Raw genomic sequence first — 23,337 nt, forward strand, 5'->3', positions numbered from 1 at the left:
GAGTGAAACAAAACACAAAAGACCACAGACAATATGATTTCATTCATATAATGTTCAAAACCAAGAAAAACTATACCTATAATTTTGGGATGCCTAGGTAGGTAATAAAACTATAAAAAAGACAAAGAAATTGTTATTGGAAAGTTCCAGATGATGATTACCCATAGGAGGGAGGGAAGGTTTTGTGATCAGAAAGAAACCCATGGTCTTGGAGTGAGAGACCAAAAGAGCTTTGGGAAACTGGTAATGCTTTATTTTTTGTTGGAGTCCTGGTTACTTGAGCGTTTGCTTTATAAATAGTCATGAATTATAAATTTATGTTTATGCAACATTCTGTATTCTGTTATATTTTCCATTAAATGACAGTTTAACCTTAAAGCCATATTGTGACATCATCACATACCCATCATTTTGGAAAAAATTAGAACGTACTGATGTTGACAATGACGTGGAACATTGGAAGAGTTCTCACTGTCACCGGGAGTGGAAGCTTTGGAAAACGGCTCACATTCTCTTCTAAAGTGGGCGTCTATGAGAAGAGAAAATGAGAGTTGGGTCAGAGACAAAGGGGGAAAATAGTCAAATGAAATAAAACAAGAAAGGGACCTCATCGGGACTGATGATGAGTATGTCTGTGAACTGAAGAATATGATGAGCTTAACTATCTGAACCTGGAGTAAAAGACTAGTAAATAACCAGGAAACAGAAAGTAACAAGTGGTGCCACCCTGGAGAACGTGGTCAGAATGAGAGACCACCCATGCAGCTCCCCTACCAGCGAGGCCTCTGTGGTAAGTAGTGGGACCCGAACTTTCAAGATGACACTGCGGGTGGGCTTTCCCACAGTGACTCACAGCCCAGGAGATTTTTTTTGATGGTGGAACCCCTTTGATTCTTTTCAGTTTCTTTCTTTCTTTCTTTCTTTCTTTCTTTCTTTCTTTCTTTCTTTCTTTCTTTCTTTCTTTCTTTCTTTCTTTCTTTCTCTCTCTCTCTCTCTCTCTCTCTCTCTCTCTCTCTCTCTCTCTCTTTCTTTCTTTCTTTTTCTTTCTTTCCTTCCTTCCTCTTTCTTTCTTTCTTTCTTTCTTTCTTTCTTTCTTTCTTTCTCTCTCTCTCTCTTTTCTTTCTTTCTTTCTTTCTTTCTTTCTTTCTTTCTTTCTTTCTTTCTTTCTTTCTTTCTTTCTTTCTTTCTTTCTTCTTCCTTCCTTCCTTCCTTTTTCTTTCTTTCTTTCCTTCCTTCCTTCCTTTCCCTCCTTCCCTCTTTTCCTTTCTTTCTTCCTTTTTCCTTCCTTCCTTCCTTCCTTCCTTCCTTCCTTCCTTCCTTCCTTCCTTCCTTCCTTCCTTTCTTTTCTTTCCTTCCTTCCTTCCTTTTCTTCCTTCCTCCCTCCCTTCTTTCTTCCTTTCTTCCTTCCTTCCTTCTTTCTCTCTCTCTCTCTTTCTCTCTTTCTTTCTCTCTCTTTCTTTCTTTTGGAAAGGGTCTCACTGTTTCACCCAGGCTGGAGTGCAGTGGTGTCACCATGGCTCACTGCAGCCTCAAACTCCTGGGCTCAAGCAATCCTCCTGCTTCAGCCTCCTAAGGAGCTGAGACTCCAGGCATGCACTACCGCACCCAGCTAATTGTTTCTATTTTTGGTAGAGACAGAGTCTTGCTCTTGATCAGGCTGGTCTTGAACTCCTGGCCTCAAAGGATCATCCCACCTCCACCCCTCAGAGTGCTAGGATTACAGGCTTGTATGCCCGACCTCTTTTCAGTTTCATTACTGGGAGCCTAGCTGAGCTATTAAGGATGTATTATTCCCACATCCTTCTCTTTCTATTTCCTCTACTGTGAAAATGTTTGGTTACTGAGGCAGAAGCATTAACTTCCCTTAGAAGTTACTTGCTGGGTAATTGTTGCAATACCTCAGAAAGCTGACTTGTTCTCACCGGCGGCTGATTTTTGTCCTGTGGGGCACAGAGCACTGGAGAGGGCTCTAAGCTGGCTCTTGCACTCACTTGAGTGTGACCTCAAGCTTAATCTCTCTGGCATCCATCCATACTTACTAAATATAAAAACTCTATAAACACAAGAGCTTTTTATCATCTGCTGGGGTTGTGAAGAGCATGTCCTTGTAAGTTAAAAAGCACTGCGTTAGTAAAATGCCATGTTTTTTTTTTTTGGTAAGAAAAAGAACCAGCCGTTCTTGGAGGAGTGGGTTTTTCCCCCATCTCCCTGCCTCATCCCTTTTGGGGTGAGGGGTTTCTAGTGGACGTTTGTTTTTACTGCCCAGCGCCTGTTTCTTCCGAAATGCACTGTAGTTTTTACTTGGGAGAATCACTTTTCTCTCACTTTCAGAACATGAGGTTTGGGGAGGTGACCCAGGCCTAAGCCAATTAATGCTTTTTGACCTTTTGGACACAGGGATTGTTCAGGAATGACTCTGTGACCCGAGTTGGGCCTCTGAGGGAGTGTGAATGCCCGGACCTGTGTGAAAGCAACCAAGAGATATCCCTGGCATGTGGGTGTGTGACCTGCATGTGCAGCAGAGGGACACTGCGTGGAATCTGAGAAAGGAGCCAGCGCTGGAGGCGGCCGAACGTTGACTTCAGCTAGAAACTAGGTTCTTGGTGACCTCACTGGAGGCCACTGAATCAGGTCTTCCCTGAACCTGGGTTTTTCAATAATGTCAGTCAACAAATTCACGTCATAGTTTAAGCCAGTTTGAGTTGTTTTCTGTCATTTGCAGCATAAGTAAAGTATGGAGTCTTTGATGAGAGCAGTTTCTTGGCCTATGAACACATAAAAATCAGTGTAAGAACACACACCAAAATCATGCTATGAGAGGTGGCCCATGGCAAGGGAAATTTATTTGTGTTTGTAAATGTGTCATTCTGAAGACCCTGAAAGACCTGGAGTTCCCTCCAGGTGTACCAGGATCTCACTGGTCTGAAGTAGCCCATCCCATGTTGGCATGGGGGACAGGGGACGACAAAAGTGTCAAAGGTAACTTGGCAGATGTGAGAGAACCGAGACCACACAGATAACAGTGCTTCCCTCTGAGGTAGAGTCTATGAACTAATGGGTGATTTAATGGGGAGTGCAAAGAAATGTTCCATACCTTCTCTTCCATCTATGTTCATGATGTTCGCAGTTGTCCAGGAGTCAGTATTTTTTTTTTCCTGGTAATGTACCCACGGGGTGTGCTGACATTAATGAGGAGTTACATGTTTGTATGTGTACAGAGGTCTATAGAGAAACATCTGCAAGAAGACCCATCATATTGAAAGTGGTTATTTCATGGTACTGGGATTATGGCCTTTGTTTCATTTATTTATTTTTCATTGTTATTTTTCAAAATTTTCTACAGTGAATGTGACTTATGTAATAAAAAAAGGTTTTTCAAGTACCGTACAAACATACAAGGTAACAAGTGCTCTTAAAGGGAGGTCATATAGCTAGCCACAATCTGGAAGTCAGAAAACCTAGCTCAAAATTGCTTAACCGCTTACCCTTAATATTCGACTTCAATGTCTCCCTTTGCAAAATATAGGGACTAAGGGTCCATGTGACCTAACTGAGATGTTTTAATTTAAATAAGAGTGGATAATTGATTCAAATCAAGTACATATAGGGTCCCCACCTTTAGTGGTCAGTTACTCCACAATATCCATTCTAGTGTAATTCCCAATTGTGTAGGGAAGATTCTAGTTGGAGTGAGCCTTCCCCGGTGATCCCATCTATATTACCCATGGTTTCTTATCTCTTGACCTGGGTAAAATTCTCTAATTTCCACTTTACGAATTTTGTCAAGTGACCCCTTAGTTATCTATAAAAGTGTAATTCTAGTTATGCAAATTTCTAATGTTTCCATTTGGAGCTTGGAGGCTCTCTTTAAGGAATCTGAGATTTTTCTGTGACTTTTCCTGCTAACTAAGGGGAAAAACAAAACACAAACTTTATCTCTAGCAGAGCATCACTCTGTTAGATTTCAGCCTGAAATGTTGGTTCTTGGTGTGCTCATGGCTGAAGAATGACCAGACATGCCAAAGTCAGGCAAGCATGAAAATGAGGTTTATTGAGGAGAGAAAGATAGGATTATAGGGCAAGAGCAAGATGTAGTTTTACAGAGCATGGTACATACGCCACAGATGACAACCAGATCCATTGTCGCAGCAAAGGGAGAGCCAAAGGAATGGCAAAAAGAGAGATGGGCTATGGTCTGAGTCTTATTTTATAGTGCCTGGGTAGGGACCTCCCTTGTGGTTCAGATGTCACCATGGAACCACTTTGATTGGACAGTTGGGAGTCACATGACCTGAGCCTTAACTATGGCACATGTGGATTCTAGGTCACTTTCTGGACTTTATGATACCCATGTGGCTTGGCCCATGGACTAGAGAGTCCTCTGCATTCTTTTGCAGCTGGCACTCCAAGTTCTGATTGGCAGATTCATAGGGCATTACTTCTTCCCCCAGGTATGGAGAATTAGGGTGGGGCAGGGCCAAGATGGAGGCAACAGCACGCACTTTTGTTCCTAGGAGACCCGGAATCCTTCACTATCTACCTAACACCTCCACATAATTAGAGCTAACACTCAACAACTGGCCCTTAAGAAAATTCATGATACAGCTTTCTAAACACTATTTAGAAACTAATTAATTACAATACCAAAGACTCCTTTACCAAAACACATGCAAAGTTCCCTTTTAAAAAGCAAACTCCCCTCTGAGAGGCTGAGGTGGGAGGATCATTTGAGCTCAGGAGTTTGAGACTAGCCTGAGCAAGAGTGAGACCCTGTCTCTATTATTAAAAACAATAAGAATAAAAAAATAAAAAGTAAACTTTCATTGGTCAGGCGTGGTGGCTGACACCTGTAATCCTAGCACTCTGGGAGGCCAAGGCAGGAGGATTGCTTAAGTTCAAGAGTTCGAAATCAGCCTGAGCAAGAGTGAGACCCCCGTGTTCAGGAGTTCGAGATCAGCCTGAGCAAGAGTGAAACCCCCGTCTGGGAAAAAAAACCTGGCCAGCATGCCTGGAGTCCCAGCTACATGGGAGGATCACTTGAGCCCAGGAGTTTGAAGTTGCAGTGAGCTATGATGATGGCACTGCACTATAGCCTGGGTGACAGTGAGACTGTGTCTCAAAAACAAAAGAAAACCAAAAACAAACAAAGAAAAAAAACACTCTCGTTGCATATAATTAAAAAATCCTAGTCTTTGGGTGGGTCTTTTGTGATCATCTTTGCAAATGAGGACCTGAGACAGGAAGTGTCCATTTGAAGTGACTGATAAATAGACTTTGTTATTTTCACCCATATTTTCATCTAATGAAATCTAGGTAGGTGTAATAAAGAATGAGGACATTTTATATGAGTTGAAATGGAAAGATTTTCAGAATATGATATGTTGAAAAAGAAAGTTGCAAGCTGATCAATCTTGGCATCTCTAAATGTGGAGCAGGCAGTGTGATGCGAGAGGAAACACAGAGCACCGGCTGTGATGTGCTTTTGCCAAAATGTCAAACCTGATTCTGACCAAAACCACTAGAGCTAAGTTTCATTTCATACCCTATGCTGACCAGAACCTATAGAGCTAGGTTTCATTTGCAGGAAATACAAAGAAAAGAGGAACATTGTAAATGACTCCACAAGGTAACAGACAAATCCAGGATGGGGAACATTCCACTGGTTTGTATAACGAGTCAATGGCAGGAGGAGGAAAAGAGGGAAGACTGCCTTAGATTAAAAAAGACTTCAGAGACATAACCAAATGCAATGTGGGTAACTTGTTTGGGTCTGGATTTAAACAAACCGATTGAAAAAGGATGGTTTTGAGATAATCAGGGAACTTTGACTATGGACTGAAGTGTTAGGTGCTGCTGAGGCATCATGATTAATTTTGCTATGTGTGATAAGGGTATTGTGATTACATAGCAGAATGTCTGTTAAAAAAAATGTTTTTTAAAACAGAGTGACAAGGAGTACAGAATATCCATTTGCTAAAAGAAGATGATGACGCCACTGCACTCTAGCCCAGGCAATGGAGCGAGATCCTGTCTCACAAAAAAAAAAAAAAAAGAATTTGAAGGTCAGTGCTTTTAAAGTGCTTTTAAGAGCCTTGCCCAAACCAAAGTCATGCTGCTGGTGACAATGATCCCTGATCCCATGTTTAATCTACTCTACCTTACACTTAAATATGGGCATTTGCTGGTCGTTGTTAATTATGTTGGCAGACATGCTAAGGACAAATAATAAATTAATGAAACATAGTTGATAGTAGGAAAAATCTAGCACTTAGGGGACTTGAGTTCTCATTCTAAATCACCAATCATGTGTCTTTGGGCAAATCAATCTTCTGGAGTCTCAGATTCTTTGTCTATAAAATGAGGGAATTGATTATGATCTCTTGAGTAACTGCCACTCTGTGATGCTATGGAGGTACACACACACTGAGCAAACTGGACATTTATATTAAATGCATTTAGCGGCATAGAGGTGAGTGACAAGAAAACTCAGAAAGGCAAGGCATAGAGGAAGGCCACTGGGTTTTCAGAAACCGCTCAGTCTGAGATCATTTCCCTTTTGTAAAAAAGCTTTGGGTTTTAAGGTATCCAGATAAAAGTCACTCTCCCAGAGCTGAGACTATCTGAGTCTGAGATACTTCCTCAGTGATGGACGTTGTGGCTGGAACTCAGCACTTTCTGACGATTCACGCCCAAAACTTCTTGCGTGGGAAAAAAGGGAGGAGAGGGGACACCTTGTGTGCATGAGATGAAACAGAATATTGAGGGCCCCTCAACTCCACTCAAAGTAGAGAAAAAGAAGATTGCAGGAAGGAACATGTCTTTCCTAAACTGCAGAGTTTGAAAGTTTGAAGGTCAAAGTCAGAATATTAGAGCAGGGAGCTGTGCATATATCATCTAATGCAATTTCCTCATTTAAGAAATTTTATAAACAAGGAAACTGAGGCCCGGCAAGGTTATATGACACAGACTAACCTGCATTAGAGTAAGGGTGAGCATTAGGCTCATGACTGGAGTGGAAATGGCCCATAAATGTGAGGATAAGAAACATGTCATTCATCATTGTGTCCTCCAACTCCTGGTCCAGTGCCGGGCGCAAAGTAGGGGCTTCATAAACATTAGTCACAGACCTGCCCGATGGACTGACTTGAATGAATGAATGAATGAATGAATGAACAAATGTTATGTCTGTGGTTTGTGTTCCCTATTAACCAGCTGGGCTCGCACGTGGTCCGTTTCAGACCTATTTCATCTAAGGTATTAGAGGGCTGTCTCTACTTGCCATGACTAATACTTTTCTTCCTCTGAAGTATTGCTTCCTCTTTGATGATATAACAGGATAAACATCAGAATGCTTACGGGATGCGTGTAGTGCGGCATGACTGAGAGCTGGGGTTTCCTTTAACGTGACTGTAGACCCGGCAGTGCTAATATAGGAATCACTCGTAGTCAGCCACCCCCATGTGCTGGGCTGGTGTTCAGCGAGGGCAGCTACTGGCTTATGTGACCATTGTGGAGTAAACGGTTGGAGGAAGTACCCAGTTCAATTGGAGAGTTAAAACTGTGCCTAACAGAGCTGTCCTTTGACTTTTCTTCCGCAGAACCCATGTTTTCACATCTCTCCTTCAACTGTGTCCTGCTGCTGCTACTGCTTCTACCTACAAGTAAGTCTGGGCATGAACATTTACAACTGAATAATGGTGTGCAGAGTGCAAGAGAGAGATATGAGGGTGGTTGTCGTAATGTTGTTTGCAATAGCAAAAGTTTGAAAGCAACCTAAATGTCCAACAGTGGGGGAGTGGGTAAATAATTGTGATGTATCCATGATGCAAACAGTGAGGCTAAATAAACATACTGGTATAGAACGTCTCCAAGTTACAATGTTATTGAAAAAAGCAAGGTGCATAATAATGCATATATTAGGCTTCTATTTGTGTGTCTGCGTTGTAGGGGAGCGGGAATATATTAAAACTTCTTAATGTATAGGCTCTAGGAGAAGGAGCTGGGAAATGGTAAAGTTGGGAGAGGAAGTCATATTTTTCATACACCTTTTATACTGTTTGACTGTTTTATATTATATATACAAGTATATGTATATATGTATAGGGTTTTTTTTTTTTAAGGAATTAACTTTAAACCTCAAAACAACCTGTGAGTAGTTTCAAATATACAAGCTTCTTATTTGGCCAAGAGTTTTTATTCACTGTGTACCTGGTGCTTAAAAAAAAAGACATTTATGTTAGGATAGCCACCCTTTGTTGATGAAGACAACTAGCCCAGATGGTTAGGCTGTTTTCCTGGATGACAATAACCCATTTTCTGATTGTCTATTTCCATCATCCCTGATTTCTGATGTTCACAGAACTGGTCCACAATTCTCTGCTAGGGCAGTGGTTCTGAAAGTGAGGTTCCAGGACTATCTGTGTCATTACCTCCTGGAAACTTGTTAGTAATACAAGTTCTCTTTTAATATATGAATTTTGGAGAAAAAAAAAGTAAGTTCTCAGGCTCTACTCAAGACCAGCTGAGTCAGGAACTCTAGCAATTGAGCAATTGTAGCCCACTGCAGCCTCCAACTTCTGGGGTTAAGTGATCCTCCTGCCTCAGCCTCCTGAGTAGCTGAGACTACAGGCATGCACCACCACAGCTGGTTATTTTTTCTAATTTTTTTGTAGAGACTAGGGTCTCACTATATTGCCCGGCTGGTCTCAAACTCCTGGGCTCAAGTGGTCCTCCTGCCTCATCCTTCCAAAGTACTAGGATTACAAGTGTGAGCCACTGCACCTGGCCAGCAATCTGTTTTTTTTTTTTTTTTTTTTTTTGAGACAGAGTCTCACTCTGTTCCCCGGGCTAGAGTGTCGTGGCATCAGCCTAGCTCACAGCAACCTCAAACTCCTGGACTCAAGGGATCCTCCTGCCTCAGCCTCCCAAGTAGCTGGGACTATAGGCATGCGCCACCATGCCCGGCTAATTTTTCTACATATATATTTTAGCTGTCCATATAATTTCTTTCTATTTAGTAGAGACAGGGTCTCGCTCTTGCTCAGGCTGGTCTCGAACTCCTGAGCTCAAACAATCCGCCCACCTCAGCTTCCCAGAGTGCTAGGATTACAGGCGTGAGCCACCGTGCCCGGCCCAGCAACCTGTTTTAAAACGGCTTCTCAGTGATTTTAATGCCTCTCAAGTCTGAGCAGCATTGTCATAGTGAATCATTCACCAAACAGGACAGCAACAGTAGTTTCCTCTTTTTTTAAATTTGTATTTTATTTTATTATCTTATTTTTAGTGGTTTCTTCTTTATTCTATAAGGCATTGCTTGTAGTTTTCCTGAGATAGACTGCCCTCACTCATTGCCTGGGTCTTGGACTTCCTTCCCTCTCTGCTCAGGGTCTTTGGAAGATGCATACGTAGTGGAGGTGGGTCGGAATGCCTATCTGCCCTGCTCCTACACTCCCATCAGCCCAGGGCACCTCATACCTGTCTGCTGGGGCAAGGAAGCCTGTCCTATGCTTGGATGTGGCACCAAAGTGCTCAGCATTGATGAAAGGAACGTGACCTATCAGGCATCCAGCAGATACTGGCTAAAGGGGAATTTCCACAAAGGAGATGTGTCCCTGACCATAGAGAATGTGACTCTAGCAGACAGTGGGACCTATTGCTGCCGGATCGAGGTCCCAGGCCTAATGAATGACATAAAATTTGACCTGAAGTTGGTCATCAAACCAGGTGAGTGGACCTCTGCATGCCTTCTTTCTGCATGAGATTCATCTGAGGATCATATTAAATATACTGATTGTTCTCACCTCTGATCTCCCTAATTATAGTCCTGGAGGTGGGACCCCAAGACCTAAAGTTTAACTGGCCCCATCAGTGATGCCCAGTGGTGTTTAATACCCTTCTTCTGTTTTAAAACTCATGCTCGTTCTATAGAATGGGAAGAAAGGCCTGGGTCAGTGGTTGGAGACCCTGACAGCTCATTAGAATCACCTGGAGAGTTTTTAACAACTACAGATGCCTGGGCTCCACCCACAAACCAGAGAAATCAGTATCTCTGGAGGTAAAACCTAACCAAGTATTAGCCTTTTACAAAGTCTACCCCAGGTGATTGTACTCCAGGTGCAGCCAGGATTGTGAATCGCCGGATATTGTATGCTTGGAGGTAAATGGGCTTGCATGTTTTAAGATTTATAGGGCACATACTTTGTGGCCAGATGGGGTCAAGTTCAAATCCAACTCTACCTCTTACTAGCTATATAATCTCGGGCAAGTTATGTAAACTCTGTGTTGTCCTCCTCTGTAAAATATGATAATATTACTTATCACGTGGGCCACTGGAAGGGTTTTCTTTTTAGTCCATTGAAGTAGTAGCACAAAGGATTTTATAAGATAATATTTTATGCAAAGCATTCACAATTTGGGCATCCCAAATCCAAAAACCAAAATGCTCCAAAATCTGAAACTTTTTGAACACCAACATGACACTCGAAGGAAATGTCATTGGAGCATTATGCTCACTGGAGTATAGGTATAATGCAAATATTCCAAAATCCAAAAACATCGGAAATCCAAAACCCTTCTGAGCCCAGGCTTTTTGGATAAGGGATACTCAGCCTACAGTGTGGCCATTTGTGTGGCTGTTAGTTCTATTATTAACAATTAGAATGTGACAATGATGACGGCCTCTCACCTCTGTCAAACATTTGAAGTGTGTTATACATTCTCAATAAAGATGTCCAGGCAGGTTTGGAAGCTGAGGATGTATTTCGCTTCATCTGCTGTCTTTCACATGTTTTCTGCTGCCCCTTTGATTCCCTGAAACGAGCTCTCTGCTCTCACGGAAGTCTCATCCTTATGTTGGTTTCTGACAGTAGCTAAGGTTACCCCTGCTCCGACTCTGCAGAGACACGTGACTGTGGCCTTCCCAAGGATGCCCACCACCAGCGGGGGACATGACTCAGGTAATTACACACGAAGTATAGGAGGAAGCCTTTAGCCGGTTTCTGAGTTCAGAGGATTTTAACTATGGGAAGAGGAGGAGAGACAGTTTCCCTGGGTCAGGATTCTGGATTAACCAGAAACTGGCCAGGTGACCTGGGCCAAGGCCCTTCATGTCTCTGGATCTCAGCCTCCTCTTCTGTCCAAGGAGCAGGTTTAGAGATTTTTGGATTTTGTGACTCAGTAGAATTCCCTACCTCCAAAGAAAGAATTTTGGTGATCTACATATTTTGTCAAATAAAGAAAAAATACTTCTACTATTGCCACCATTGCATTAAAAGACAGTCTTTTAGTCATTATTTTACTTAAATTTTAACTTCTAAAAAACTTGAATAAAAAACTTTAGTCTTTTAGTTAAATATTGAGTAAATTTAATCTAATGAAAAATTCATTACATTGTCCTTATTTTCTGATTTACTCCCAGACTGGTAACCGTTCATCATGAATCAGTCCCAGTCTGTGTTTGGGGACCAGGAGGTTTGGATTGAGTGATTTCTAGGGTGGCTTGTAACTGGAATGAAGCCCATCAGCTTTCCTGGGTTCCAACCTCAGGAGGAGTAGCTAAATTCTTCATATATGTAGCCAGGACTTTTCCAGGCCGCTCCAGAAAAGATCATGGGGCAGAAGGGGCAGAACTCGGGTCACATTGATCAAGGAGGATAATTTTAAGTCATTTCCTGTCAGAGTCCTGGTCTCTCCTAAAGTCTCTGGAGCTTTTTTTTCTGTAAAATGAGGTTAATAATAGCTAACTCCCACCTCATAACATCATAAATCTCATAAATCACACCTTGTGAGATTTAAATAAGAAAATATGTCTAAAATGCTTAGCCCAATGTCTGATCGTAGTATGTACTCAATACATGTTAGCAGGCCGAGCGCGGTGGCTCACGCCTGTAATCCTAGCACTCTGGGAGGCCGAGGCGGGTGGATCGCTCGAGGTCAGGAGTTTGAGACCAGCCTGAGTAAAAGCGAGACCCCATCTCTACTAAAAAAATAGAAAGAAATTATATGGACAACTAAAAATATATATAGAAAAAATTAGCCGGGCATGGGGGCGCATGCCTGTTTACAAGTCCCAGCTACTTGGGAGGCTGAGGCAGGAGGATCGCTTGAGCCCAGGAGTTTGAGGTTGCTGTGAGCTAGGCTGACGCCACAGCACTCTAGCCCGGGCAACAGAGCGAGACTCTGCCTCAAAAAAAAAAAAAAAAAAAAAAAAAAAATACACCTTAGCTGTTGTCATTAATATTGTCAGTAAAATCAGGAGGCAGAATGAGATTGTGCTGGCCGGGTGCAGTGGCTCATGCCTATAATCCTAGCACTCTGGGAGGCCAAGGTGGGAGGATCACTTGAGCTCAGGAGTTTGAGACCAGCCTGAGCAAAACGGAGATCCTGTCTCTATTATTAAAAAAAAAAAAAAAAGAATGAGATTATGGTTAAGTACTTCAGTGACAGGGAGAATGGTTTCTCATTCCAGCTTTTCTTACCAACTCTGTGAACTCAGTAAAGTCACTCAAACTCTCTCAAGCTCAGTTTTCTCATCTCTACAATGGGGATAATTCCAGTGCCTACATCATGAAGTTGTTATAAAGATGACACATGCTAATGTATATAAAATGCTCAGCACAGTATCTGGCCCAGAGAAAGCACTCAAATGATAGTTATTATCAAATGATAGTTATTATCATAGTTACTCATGTTAGCTCTGCCAGGGTTCAATCTTTGGTTGTGTTTTAGTGATTGGTAGCCAACATCTCTTATGCAATTAGTTAGGAGATTAAATATGGTGGGAACAGATGATTACCCACATGGTGGGATAATCAAGTCATACCAGATATTAATTGTATGCCATTGTTATATTTTAAAGAATCCTGCAACCGCAGACCCAGAAGGGACTTCAGGGGTCATTTAGTCTCCCTTTCCCATCCTGTGCTTCCATGTTCTTTGCATCATCACCAAGTGGACGTTCCCTGCGTGGGGCGTCCACTTCCTCAGGAGGTGGGAGGAGGTGGTGCATTTCCCTATGCTTATCTATACCATGGGCACGTGTCTCCTTCCCTTTTACTTGTTCATTCCTTCCCTCTAGGGCAACAAAAATGGGGCCATATTTTGCATCAGGGAATATAAGCACAATGCCTCGAATCTCTGAGCTTTTCAGATATTCAGATATTCAAAATATTTAAACAAACAAAAATAGAGCAATGGTTCCAAAACAGGAAAATAAAATGAAAAATGAAAATTAATGACTATTTAATGCCTTGTCTATAATATATATATATATTTTTGAGACAGAGTCTCACTCTGTTTCCCAGGCTAGAGTACCGTGGCGTCAGCGTAGCTCACAGCAACCTCAAACTCCTGGGCTCAAGGGATCCTCCTGCCTCAGCCTCCCAAGTAGCTGGGACTACGGGCATGTGCCACCATGCCCGGCTAATTTTTTCTATATAGATTTTTAGCTGTCCAAATCATTTCTTTCTATTTTTAGTAGAGATGGGGTCTCGCTCTTGCTCAGGCTGGTTTCGAACTCCTGACCTTGAGCGATCCGCCTGCCTCCGCCTCCCAGAGTGCTAAGATTACAGGCATGAGCCACCGCGCCCAGCCTCATTTTTTTCTTAAATCATTTTGGGCTGAGGCTACGTTTTTATAACATTTAAACTCTCGTCTGGTAAACCAGTGTTTAGTCAAACCCTTTATAAGGGTTTAGGCTTTAAGGTTTCCAGAAGGTGACAGTGACATTTAAGGAGTTTCAAAGCCTCTGACTCAGCCAGAAAATGAGTAAGCGTGCTTCATTTTCCCATAGCTAACAATCTCTTTATTCTCAGAATGCTGTGTCCATGCGGTCAGGGGCTCTGCCCATCTCGTTCCCTGCTCTGTCCCCTGTGCCTGGCATCGAGTAGAGGTGTAGCACAAATTCACTGAGTAGATAAGCAGATGAATGAATAAATTAACAGAGAGGAAAGATGGTGAGCTGACAGCTGAGCAATGTGACCCTCTTCATAGCAGTGACAATACTGAGGTGAAGGTTGTTGAAGGAAGTATAGTTAACAGTGTTTTTAAAGCCATGTGGACCTGAATTGGAAGTCCACCTCTGTCATTTGCTAAACTGTGTGACCTTGGATAAGTCACTTCACTTCCCTAATTCTCAGTTGTTTCATCTGTGCAATGGGGCTAACAGTGCCTACTATAGGGTAGTGGTTTTACAGGCATGAGCCACAGCTCGAGGACCAGGACGGGTACTGCGGGTTGAGGACCGAAGTTCTAAGGCATAAATCTGAAATTTTTAAAAAACAATTTTTTGTTATCTTTCAAAATCTAGTTAGAATATAATAACTGAGGCTGGGCAAGGTGGCTCACATCTGTAATCCTAGCACTCTGGGATGCCGAGGCAGGAGGATCGCTTGAGGTCAGGAGTTCAAGACCAGCCTAGCAAGAGTGAGATCTCGCCTCTGTTAAAAATAGAAAAATTAGTGGATCACTGTGGCGTGTGCCTATAGTCCCAGCTACTCGGGTGGCTGAGGCAGGAGGATTGCTTGAGCCCAGGAGTTTGAGGTTAAGTGAGCTATGATGAGGCCACTGCACTCTACTTGGGGCGCCAGTGCAAGACCCTGTCTCAAAAAAAAAAAAAAAGAAGAATATAATGCCTGAGTGTTAACAATGTTGTTGGATTTTTGTAGAAGCCATTAGGGTCCTGTGGACAACCCCCCCTCCAACCTATATATTTAACATAGGTCTTTCTGGCAGAAATCTCCATTTCATAAAACAGTAGGGTTCATTATCTAGATGAAAAAAATGTTATCCTACAGTTGATTTGGAAGTATTTAGTAAATTTTGTTGGTCTCCCAATTAATGATTATGAAGCTTATGGAGTAGAATTAGTTTCAAGTAGTATTATAAGCATCTTTAAGATTTTTTTTTTAACTTAGATAAAAGAAAACATTCTTAACTATTCTATTGGCTATTTTACCTCTTTTATTTATTTATTTATTTCTTCATTTCTTTCCTTTCTTTTTTTTTAGCAGAAACACAGACACTGGGGATCCTCCATGATAAAAATCAAACAGTAAGTAACTTCTTTTTGTTGAGCTAACATCATACTTAACTCAGAGAAAAAAAAGTATGGCTTTAGATTTCCTTCCTGCCCGTCCTTTCCTTGGGGAAAAGGCCTGAGCCTCTCTTAGCTTCAGATTCCTTGGCTGTGACACGTTGATGATGACAGTTCTGACCGCATAGGCCTGTTGTAAGGAAGGAAGGGGGTTATGCGTGTAAAGTGCCCGGCACATAGTAAGTGCTTGAACACCAACAAGATGAAACCTTAGCATTTCGTCCCATCCCTCTGCTCCAATCGCACAACCGTGTGTCCTGGGGAAGTTTCAAAGACCCTTTATCTCCCAAGAATATGTTTCTCTCTGCTTCCCTTGCAATCCTTATGGGAAAGATTATTGGCTTATTTAAATTTTTTAAATTTATTTATGATAAGGCACTGACCAGGAATATTCAAAGCCAAGAGTTTATGTATTTAATGATAAATAAAGCAATATTTTAATTAACCACAATTTTAATGGCCCTCCCCCCAACCTTTTCTGAGTAAAAGGAAAACAACTAGAAAGCACACTTGCAGCAGGGACTGAAAAATTCTTTGAGGACATCTCCAGGGGCCCACACTATTTCATTCAGTCTCCTACTTGTATATTCACAATGGATGCTCAGCATCTTGTGTCCATCCCTCCCCTCTCTGCGGTCAGGGCCTTTTAAGTACCTGTGTGTGCTCCTAGTGCCTCATGAACAATAATTTGCATACAGGACTCCTGCTCTTGCAGGAGTAATGTGTATTGAATAAATGGAAGATTTAACTTTCTTGACTTCTTTGTTTTAAAACTACAATTACTGTTTTTAAAAGGAAGACATGGACTAAAATTTTAGAAACAGGAGGATTTTTTAGTGTGACTCTCAGTTATCTGAAAATCAAATTAATTATAGCAGTAGCAATAATAGCTACCATTGATTAAATATTTATTATATACCAGGCCCTGTGCTACTCGCTTTATATTTTTTGTCACTTAATTTTCCCAATAACTCTCAAGGTCACTTAGCTCTTAGTGACAGGACTGGGATTTGATCCTGGAACTGTCTGGCTGCAAAGTCCCGGCTCTTGAATCACTGTCTTTTTGTGGACATAAAACACCAAATGTAAACCACTCTAAAATTGCCTGGGGAATACCAGGGGATGTTGAACCAATAGGACTCCACTCTAAAGCTCATTTTTGTTTTGGGGGGTAGAGATCCATTTACTAAGAGCTCCTCTTCCACCTCACAGTACAGAAGGACACATTTGTTTTCTTGCTAACTCCAAAGATTAAGCAATCCCTTTCTTGGATGTGGTTTGAGGCTTGTCTAGAAGGGGATATAGATCAAGGGTGGTTTCAAGGACCCTTTTATCTTGCGATGTTGTAAAAAGGATGATCTGATTTGCAAGTCATGAGACTAAGTACACAACCGATTTGGCCCTTGGCTGCTTAAATTCCGTTTGTGTTTCCACAGCAAATATCCACATTGGCTAATGAATTACAAGACCCTGGAGCATCCACCAGAATAGCTGTCTACATTGGAGCAGGGATCTCCGCTGGGCTGGCTCTCACTTTTATCTTTGGTGCTTTACTTTTCAAATGTAAGTCATTTGACGTTGCTTCTCTCCCTCAGAGAAGGAACTGTTAACATAGGAACCAACATAAACCTAGATAGAAATGTAAGTTTATAATTATACCTAAAGGTCCTTAGACTGAATACCCTTTTGCCTTTCCAGATCCTAACAATCATAGCTAACTTTTATTCCGTGCTTACCCTGCGTGAGGCAGGTACTATGCTAAATGTTTTCCATACATTTTATCATCATCATCTTATAAGATAGGTAGTGTTATCTTTCCCATTTTACAGTGAAGGAAAGGAAAGCTCAGAGTAAGCTATGGTCAAGGACTGCCTTTTAAGTAGCTGTGTGTGCTCATAAACAATAATTTGCATACAGGACTCTTACTCTGGCAGGAGTAATGTGTATTGCATAAATGGAAGATTTAACTTCCTTGACTTCTTTGTTTTAAAACTATAATTACTGTTTTTAAAAGGAAGGCATGGACTAAAATTTTAGAAACAGGAAGATTTTTTTAGTGTGACGCTCAGTTATCAGAAAATCAAATTAATTATAGCAATAGCAATAATAGCTACCACTGATTAAATATTTATTATATACCAGGGTTTCAGAATCAGTAAGTGGTCCCCTCTGTGAATTGGACTTAAAAAACAAAACAAAACAAAACAGAATTAGTGAATGGAATCCAAATGTAGGCCAGCTGATGCCAGTATCTGTTCTCTTATCTTTAGTTAAGAAAACTAATCTTTTTGATTTGTAATACGTGTAGGTTTATTAGAAAATGCAGCCACAAAAAGCCATTTCCTTCTGTGCATTTTTCTGTCATTTGTTTCTCAGTCATAGCTCTTTAGAGAGGGGTAGCTGACCCCTTAGCACTGGGTCATGACCAGGTTACAGAAGATTCTCCTCCATCATGACACTCAGCACACATAGTTTTCTTCTAAGTTACTTATCTTTATTTTTAAACAATGTTATAAAGTATAATTTGTATACGATAAACTGCGTATTTAAAGTGTGTTCTATGTGATGAATTTTGATGGATAATTACAGTGGGAGCCATCACCACAATCAAGATCCAACTCCCCTTTTTAGGGAAAAAGGGGAAAAATTCAAATATTTCCATCATCCTAAAAGCCTCACACATTTTTATGATTCAATATATTTTCTTTTCTTTGAGAGCAGAGCCCAGGCCTTACACCCCAGAGCGTAATACATTATAGCAGCCTTTCTTACTAATTCACAACTGGGGACGAGGTGTGAGGTGACCAGCTATCCAGATTGGCCCAGGACTGAAGGGGTTTCCTAAGATCTGGGGCTTGCTGTGCTAAAACCGGAAATGTCTAAGGAAAATAGGGATGAGTCGGTTATCCTAACTGTGGCCTGAAGCTGCCGAGTGCTTTACATGCATTAAATCCACGTAACTACTGTATGAGATGGGCATTAATACTAACATGATTCCAGTGGAGAACCAGCAGGCTGAAAGGTTAAGTAATTTGCCCGAATTCACACAGTTAATTGATAGATACAGGAGTTGAAATTTGGGCTGTTGTACTCTCCACCATTATGTTTTCTGCCATTATTGTTAAATGGTTTCCAGAGAAAGAAACCACTCCACCCACAGTTACCTGGGTTTGCCCAGAGATAGTAGTAGAATTTGTGAGTTGATCACATGAATATGAAGCCTCAGAGCAGTTAAGAAGCAAGGATAGCACTCACTACTTTCTTGAGTTCTGCCAAGGCCTGTATATTAGGGACCATTCTAGTTTGTGTGAAGGGTTAATGGGGCATGGGAGAAATCTGATGCTTTGAACACATACATATAAGGTATATTACTCTGAAAAACATGGCTACTTAGAAGAAGAACAGATGAGAAGTCCTGATCAGTTTGCAATCTTTTCCCTGGAAGTTGCTGAAGAAAATCTTACACTCGAGGTGACAGATTTTTAAGTCATAACCTCATAGACACAAACTGGCCCTCAATAATGTCCCAAAATCCTACATGTTTCTAGTGCCCTCTCTGAGGGACCACCTCACTGCCACTCAAAACTCCTCTGCCCGTCTGTTAACTGATGCAACATCAACTGTTCCATCTTCTTTGCCTTTGCCAAGACTTCATCCCTCTTTTTATCCCTTTCTTCTGAGTCATCTGCCCCTTCTTTTCTGCTTATGCTATTATTTTCATTAGCGTGTATGTTCTAGTCCATGCATTCGTCTTCAGCTACTCCCATTTCTCCACTCTCCTTCACAGCCATGCTTCTCGAAAGAATTGTCCCCACTTCTGACCCCTCTGTGTTCTTCCACCACCATCATCCAGCTTCTGTCCTGAAGAGCCATGGAAATGGTTGCAGTTAAGCTCACCAATGACCTCCTTTTCACTAAATCTAATAGATACCCTTGTCCTCAATCTTTAATCAGTGTTCTTCCAAGTTGACCTCCACTCATTTTAGAAAGCTCCCTTCTCTTTGCTTCCAAAACACCATTCTCCTACCTGATTGGTCATTCCTTTTCAGTTCTTCTTCTCCCTGATCTTTAGATGTTGAGATTCCACAGGGCTGGGCCCTTTTCCTCTCTCTAAACCTTCTAGGTCATAACATCTATTCTTGTGGACTCAAAGGTCATCTTTAATTTCTCTCTCCAACTCTTAAAGTGTTGATACTGCTAGTGTAACTGTCCAGTTCATGGCTCCACTTTGATGTCTCACACGTTTAATGTGTGCAAAGTGGAGCTCTAGATTCTGCGTTTCACCTTCCCAGAACTCAGCCTCACCCTTCCTGGTTTTCTCCACCATCCATCTGGTTGCTTAAACCAGAAATGCAGAAGTCATCCTTGAATCCTGTCTTTCCTCACTCCTAATAAGCAATCCAACTTCAATTCCTGCACCTTTTCTCCAAAATATATCTAAAATCCTTCATTATTCTGTAACTCTCTTTGGCCACCACTTTACTCCGGGGCACTATCATCTCTACTTATCTCATTTCTTTCTTCCTCTTTCTAATCCTTTTTCCACATAACAGCCAAAGTGATGGTACTACCCAACTCAGATTATGTCTCTTTCAATGATTTCCTACAGTTCTTAGAACAAAATCCAAGCTCCTGATTATGGCTGAAAACGTCCTACAGGAACTAGCCCTAGCCTACCTTTCAGACCTTATCTTGGGTTGCTTTCCTAATCTAGCCATGTTTTTATTTTCAGGCACTTTCCAAGATTTTTCCTAGGAGCTCTTTCTACCTGGAGCACTCCCTCTGGCTCTTTACTTGGCTGACTCATTCTCTCCTTTCAGAATGAGCTTAAAGGTCATCTCTGAGAGTTCTTCCCTGACCACCCTTTTTATTATCTCTTTCAGTGTGTTGTGTTGCCTTCATAATTCATCACAATTTGAAACTATTTTATTTTCATATTTGCTGTCTGTTTTTCTTTCTTTCTCTCTTTCTTCTTTTCATTCTTTTTGTTTGTTTGTTTTGTTCTCCACTTGAATGCAAGCTTCATGAAGTTAGGGCTCACAATTCACCTTTATGTTCCCAGTGCTTAGCAAACTGCTGGACATATAGCAGATGCTCCATAATATTTGTTCAATAAGAAAAATGTGGCTTTGTTACTCTCTAGCATAGTCCGTATAATACACTATGACACACACTGAGAGTTTGATTTAATTCAGTGTAAGGTGACACAAGATTTCTCTAAACAACTCTTGCCTCCGGTGGGCCTATTTTATTTTTTATCTCATTTATTTTATAAAAGCATTTTTATTGCTGTTTCTTCTGCTTTTATCTAGGGTATTCTCATAGAAAAGAAAAGTTACAGAATTCAAGGTAAGAATAATGGAATGGGGTACGGGAAAGGTGGGGACCTTGGAGGTCTCTAACATGGCTTTGATCTCTGCTCTGAAAAGTCCTTCCCTGGGGCTTTGGGATCAAAGCTTATACTTCCTTTGTTGTTGTTGTTGTTTGTTTGTTTGTTTGTTTTTGAGACAGAGTCTCACTCTATTGCCCTGAGTAGAGTGCTGTGGCATCAGCCTAGCTCACAGCAACCTCAAACTCCTGGGCTCAAGCGATCCTCCTTTCTCAGCCTCCCAAGTAGCTGGGACTACAGGCACATGCCATGACGCCCAGCAAATTTTTCTATTTTTAGTAGAGACAGGGTCTCTCTCTTGCTCATGCTGGTCTTGAACTCCTCACCTCACAAGCGATCCTCCCACCTCGGACTCCCAGAGTGCTAGGATTACAGGCATGAGCCACCTCCCCTGGCTGGCTTATAGTTCCTTTTTGCCCTAGGCCTAATTATGAAGTGAAAATTTAACATGCTGCTGTGTTTACTTCCTGGTACCTCTAGCTTCCTTAATTCTAAAGGTATAAAACTTATCTCACTATTAATAAGAAATGCTTATTTATCCCTAAATTAATGGATTTTTTCAATGAACTGAAACTTCAACCCTTCAACTGATTGAGTGCCTGCTATATCCAGGATCTGGGCTGGACTTTGGGGTCACCGAAGTGAACAAAAACCCAGACTCGCTGGGCGCAGTGACTCATGCCTGTAATCCCAGAACTTTGGGAGGTCGAGGTGGGAGGATCACTTGAGGCCAGGATTTTAAGATCAACCTGGGTAGCATAGTGGGACCTGGTGTCTATAAAAATATAAAATTTAAAAAAAAGGAAAAAAATGTTGAAGTAAAATTAAAAAAAGGAACCCAGAATCTAGTCTCAGGGTTTCTATAGCCCATCCCAGGCATTTGCAACTTTGATTTCCTATTAGAATCACCTGGGCTCTTAAGCATCCTGACACAGGGCCAACTCCAGAGCAATGAATCAGAATCTCTGTTTGTGAGGCCTAAGTATACGTATTGCTCTAAAACATCTCCAGTTTGAATATCATGGAGATATTACAATAAACAAACAAATAAGTAAATGCTCTCCAGGTGATTGTAATGTGCAATCAGGTCTGAGAACCACTGTTCTACTGGATATCCCTGTCTTAATCTCCATTCCTGACTATACACACACAGCCATTCCAAATAGGCAGAGCTTATATAACTTTTACTAGATTTTGGAGTTTTAGAGACATTTGGTACATAAATAGAATGCAATATATTTTCAGGAAAAAATGACTGTTGAATGCTCTCTAAACTACTAATAATTTTAAATTAAGTACAATACAGTGTATTATGAAGACAAAATCATCTGCACTAAAAAAGTCACATAAGGTCCAATAAAGTATTTAATTATCAGTGCTTTTAGATTACCTATGCCAGTATTCTTTACTAGAGCCAAAACTTAGATATATCATAATAGTCATAGTTAACATGTACATGTATTCATTCATTATTTGTGAAATTATGTGGTTAATGTTCATCTCTTATAAATTATCAATTTACTTATACATTGTAAACTCCATGGGAAGTTAAGACAATTAAGAACTTGCCTAAGGCCAGGTGTGGTGGCTCAGGCCTATAATCCTAGCACTCTGGGAGGCCAAAGTGGGAGGATTGCTTGAGGTCAGGAGCTCAAGACCAGCCTGAGCAAGAGTGAGAACCTGTCTCTACTAAAAGTAGGAAAAAAATTAGCCAGGTGTAGTGTCTCATGTCTGTAGTCTCAGCTACTCAGGAAGCTGAGGCAGGAGGATTGCTTGAGCCCAGGAGTCTGAGGTTGCTGTGAGCTAGGCTGATGCTATGGCACTCTAGCCCCAGCAATACAGAGAGACTCTGTCTCAAAAAAAAAAAAAAAAAAAGAACTTGCCTGACGTATTACCTACTGTGTCCCCAGCACAGTGCCTGAGACATACTAGGCACTTCATCAATATTGATGATTGAATGAATAAGTACTCCTCCCAGTGGTACAACTCCCACCATCCCTTTCACAAGTAAAGATACCAAGACACAAAATTCATTAATATGCAACTCATATGGAATTTTTGTGTTTTGCTCACTGCTCTATCTCCAGGTACACAGAATCGTGTCTGACACACTAAGTATTTCTTAAATGAAAAAAGACTCCACAAAACACAAAGTCACATGTGTGCATGACAAAATTCAAACTCAAGTCTGATTGGATTCATAACATATTCATTTCTTTGTCTTTTTAAAATTGTTCAAGCCCACAGAAGAATTGAAATAACAGTGCAATATGAGTATCCCTAATCTGAAAATCCGAAATGCTCCAAAATTCAAAATTGTTTGAGCATCAGCATGACACTCAAAGGAGATACTTATTGGGGCATCTTGGATTTTGGATTTTTGAATCTGGGATGCTCAACTAGTAAGTATATATAATAGAAATATTCTTATACCTAAGAAAATTAAGATTAATTCAAATATCCTCAATTATTTCCATATTCTTTTTTTTTTCTTATTTACCGGAGCCACACCCAAGAAGACTTGAGCAAGTGGACTCTTCCATATTCTTTTATTGCAGTTTTATGGCTTTATCTTCCATTGAGCATCTGATCCAAGGATCATGCGCTGCATTTGGCTACTGTCTGTTTAGCAAAGCCTATTCTCTTAATCCAATTCTGTGTTGCCTGGGAAATGCGTAACTCAACTACAACATTTTATTTCCACAGACTCATCTCTTTTGCCAACCTCCCGCCGCCATCAGGGCTAGAAAATGCAGTAGCAGCGGGGATGCGCTCGGAAGAAAACATCTACACCATCGAGGAGAACGTATACGAAATGGAGGATCCCAATGAGTATTACTGCTCTATTCAGCAGTGA

General features: G+C 41.2%; 1 protein-coding gene across 1 annotated transcript; it reads left to right on the forward strand.

The window, feature by feature from the left end:
* Nucleotides 1-7,603: 7,603 nt before the first annotated feature.
* HAVCR2 (hepatitis A virus cellular receptor 2) lies at nt 7,604-23,337 on the forward strand. Its single transcript, XM_045552578.1, has 7 exons — nt 7,604-7,661; nt 9,385-9,723; nt 10,869-10,955; nt 15,006-15,049; nt 16,528-16,654; nt 20,404-20,440; nt 23,187-23,337. Exons 1-7 carry the CDS (start codon nt 7,604-7,606, stop codon nt 23,335-23,337), a joined length of 843 nt encoding a protein of 280 aa, XP_045408534.1.

Source organism: Lemur catta, chromosome 5 (genome assembly GCF_020740605.2).
Source record: "Lemur catta isolate mLemCat1 chromosome 5, mLemCat1.pri, whole genome shotgun sequence".
NCBI lineage: Eukaryota > Metazoa > Chordata > Mammalia > Primates > Lemuridae > Lemur > Lemur catta.